General features: G+C 42.0%; 1 protein-coding gene across 1 annotated transcript in view; it reads left to right on the top strand.

Annotated features, from left to right (window-relative positions):
• The window catches only part of LOC111658793 (uncharacterized), a 23285-nt gene that overhangs the window by 9587 nt on the left and 11097 nt on the right, over positions 1 to 2601 (top strand). The window contains exon 6 of the mRNA XM_087175396.1: positions 580 to 975. Coding sequence (XP_087031522.1) covers positions 580 to 975 — 396 coding nt within the window. The remainder of the gene's footprint in view (positions 1 to 579; positions 976 to 2601) is intronic.

The following is a 2601-nucleotide window of genomic DNA, read 5'->3' as shown; positions in this document are numbered from 1 at the left end:
TCTGTCTGTCGGAACCAGTTGTCCTTGTGGTCCGGACCAGTTCAGTCTCATGGTCCTTATCCACCGCTCACCTCCTCTGTATTAGAGATGTGGTCTGTTTCTTACCAGCTGCCAACAGTTAGTTTATGTGCTGCTGCTGTAGGACCACTGCTACTTGGTCCTGTGGTTCTGTGTTTACAGGTGTTGTTCCCTGTTTACAGGTGTTGTTCTGTGTTTACAGGTGTTCTGTGTTTACAGGTGTTGTTCTGTTTTTAGAGATGTTCTGTGTTTACAGGTGTTCTGTGTTTACAGGTGTTGTTCTGTGTTTACAGGTGTTCTGTGTTTACAGGTGTTCTGTGTTTACAGGTGTTGTTCTGTTTTTAGAGATGTTCTGTGTTTACAGGTGTTGTTCTGTTTATACAGGTGTTCTCTGTTTATCTGTTCTGTGTTTACAGGTGTTGTTCTGTGTTTCTAGGTGTTGTTTAGTAAAGAAAAAATCACTTTCTAGGAAGCTGCTCTGTAAGTTTTTGAAGCAGCACGAGGACACTTGAAGATTTGTTGCACCATTTAAAAACGATGCAAACTAAGATCGTTAACGTATTAAAAATGTCTGTTTTTGGAAGTTAGTTATTCAGGTTATTGGACTAAATATGAAGTTTATTTTCCCAGCAGCCTCTGTAAATCAGACGATGGAGGCAGAAGAAGGCGGCAGCGTCTTTTTCCAGTGTCACCTGGATCATCAAGTCAACGTGTCAGGTTCACCTGTGAAGTGGAGTAAAGACGGCAGCTCGAATGTTGTCCACCTTTACATTCGTAGACAAGATCAAGCTGACGCCCAGAAGGAAGAGTTTAGAAACAGGACGCTTCTCTTCCATGAAGGCTTGAGCAGAGGAAACGTGACGCTGCAGCTCTCCTCTGTGCGGCCGTCTGATGCTGGAGGATACAGATGCTACGTTCGACTTCAGGGCGCCTCTTGTTACTTTACCCTCACAGTTGGTAAGCACACTGAAGTTAGTGCTGAACTTGTGTCAGAACTCAGCTGTTGTTTGTCATGTTTAAGTAAGTTAAAGTACTTTGGTTCAGTATTTGTGTCTCATTTGAAACAGGTCGAAAAGGCCAAACAAACAGAGCACAACAAGGTGATTCCAACACAACCAGACCTCCGCCTGAAGACCTGACCGAGCCAGACGACACAAGTAAATATCTGAGTCCTAGTTTTTACCAAGCAAGGTTCTAATAGTTGGTTAAAACTGACATTGCCAATGATATTGTATTGTCCCATTTAAATATGAAATACATTAGGAGACTAGAAAATAAACTGGATTAAGGCAGGTAGCTTATTTTAAATATACCAGTTCAGGTAAGAATAAACAATTGGACATAAATAAAGTTTAGGGTGGGGGAGGGTTTATAATGAAGTACATTATGGCTTTATTAGATTCTATGGCTTTAGTTTTAGATGGTATAAAACAGTGCACGTTATAGCTTACAGTCATAAATTCAGTGTTCCCCAGTAACGAGCCTTGAGGTCTGCCAGTTAGTGACCAGTCAACATCTGTCTAGAACCGGGCCTGAGTCATTGTTGACATCATCACAGTGAGACTACGTCCACACGACTACCTTTTCTTTTGAAAACAGCGTTTTCAAAACCAAAACAATCTCCGTCCACACTAACACACCTGAAACACATACATGACCATTCACGTAGACTGGGCGTGCACGAGCCGGTGTAAACAGGAAGTAGATTGTCTTCTCTGCAGTTGATTAGTTGCAAAAAAAAAATACTATGAGGGAGGAACAACAGAGACAGCTGTAGTGTTAAAATACAGACTTTAACTGAACAACAGCTGCTTGCAAAGACAACAAGGTCAGTGACACTGTGAGTCATTCTCATGTTGTATTCACCACTGGTAGTCCAGGCTGATGACAGCCAATCAGGAGAGACTCTGAGTGTGACCTCATCGTTTCCAAAGGCGACAACACAACCCTTGTGTCTTCAAACTAAAATGAGATCAGCAGCGTTTCCAAAAGTCAGTTCTCAGTGCTCGAGATCTCTGGAGTCGTGTGGACGAGACGAGGAAACCAATATCCTTTGTGATTTCAGGACGCAGACTCAGGGAAGTCACTGCCGGCATCGTTCTCACTGTTGTTGGATGTTTCGGATTCCTGGTTCTGATGATCTGTAGAACGACCCGTAAGTACAGGAACATTTATCTTCTTTTCTGCATTAATTGGTCGTAAAATCTGATCTTCATCTAAGTCACAGGTATAGACAATGACCAATAATTAAACTCTCCTGAGCTTCTGCTTACCGGCTCGTCAGGCCACAAAACCTTTTCCCAGTTTGTGGTTTGTCGTGTTCTTCTTGTCCCGGTTTCTGTTTTCCTAATGAAAGATTTAAAGCAAGCTGTAATTAGGAAATCTGTAAGTATCAAACAAACACTTTATGAATAATCCGAGTTACATCAAAGCACAATGATGAAGCACATTTTCCATATTGTAAGAAGAAGCGAGACTTCCTCCAGTTACATAAAGACAAGACTGAGATTGTTGTGTTTGGGAGGTTGTTAGAGAAACTCATTGATGCCTTTATATCCTCCAGAGCCGATTATTGCAACGCTC

Source organism: Seriola lalandi, unplaced genomic scaffold, assembly GCF_002814215.2.
Source record: "Seriola lalandi dorsalis isolate HSWRI2012SDOR001 ecotype SW California unplaced genomic scaffold, Sedor1 jcf7180002054466, whole genome shotgun sequence".
NCBI classification, from domain to species: Eukaryota; Metazoa; Chordata; class Actinopteri; order Carangiformes; family Carangidae; genus Seriola; species Seriola lalandi.
This window is presented reverse-complemented; position numbering and strand designations above follow the sequence as displayed.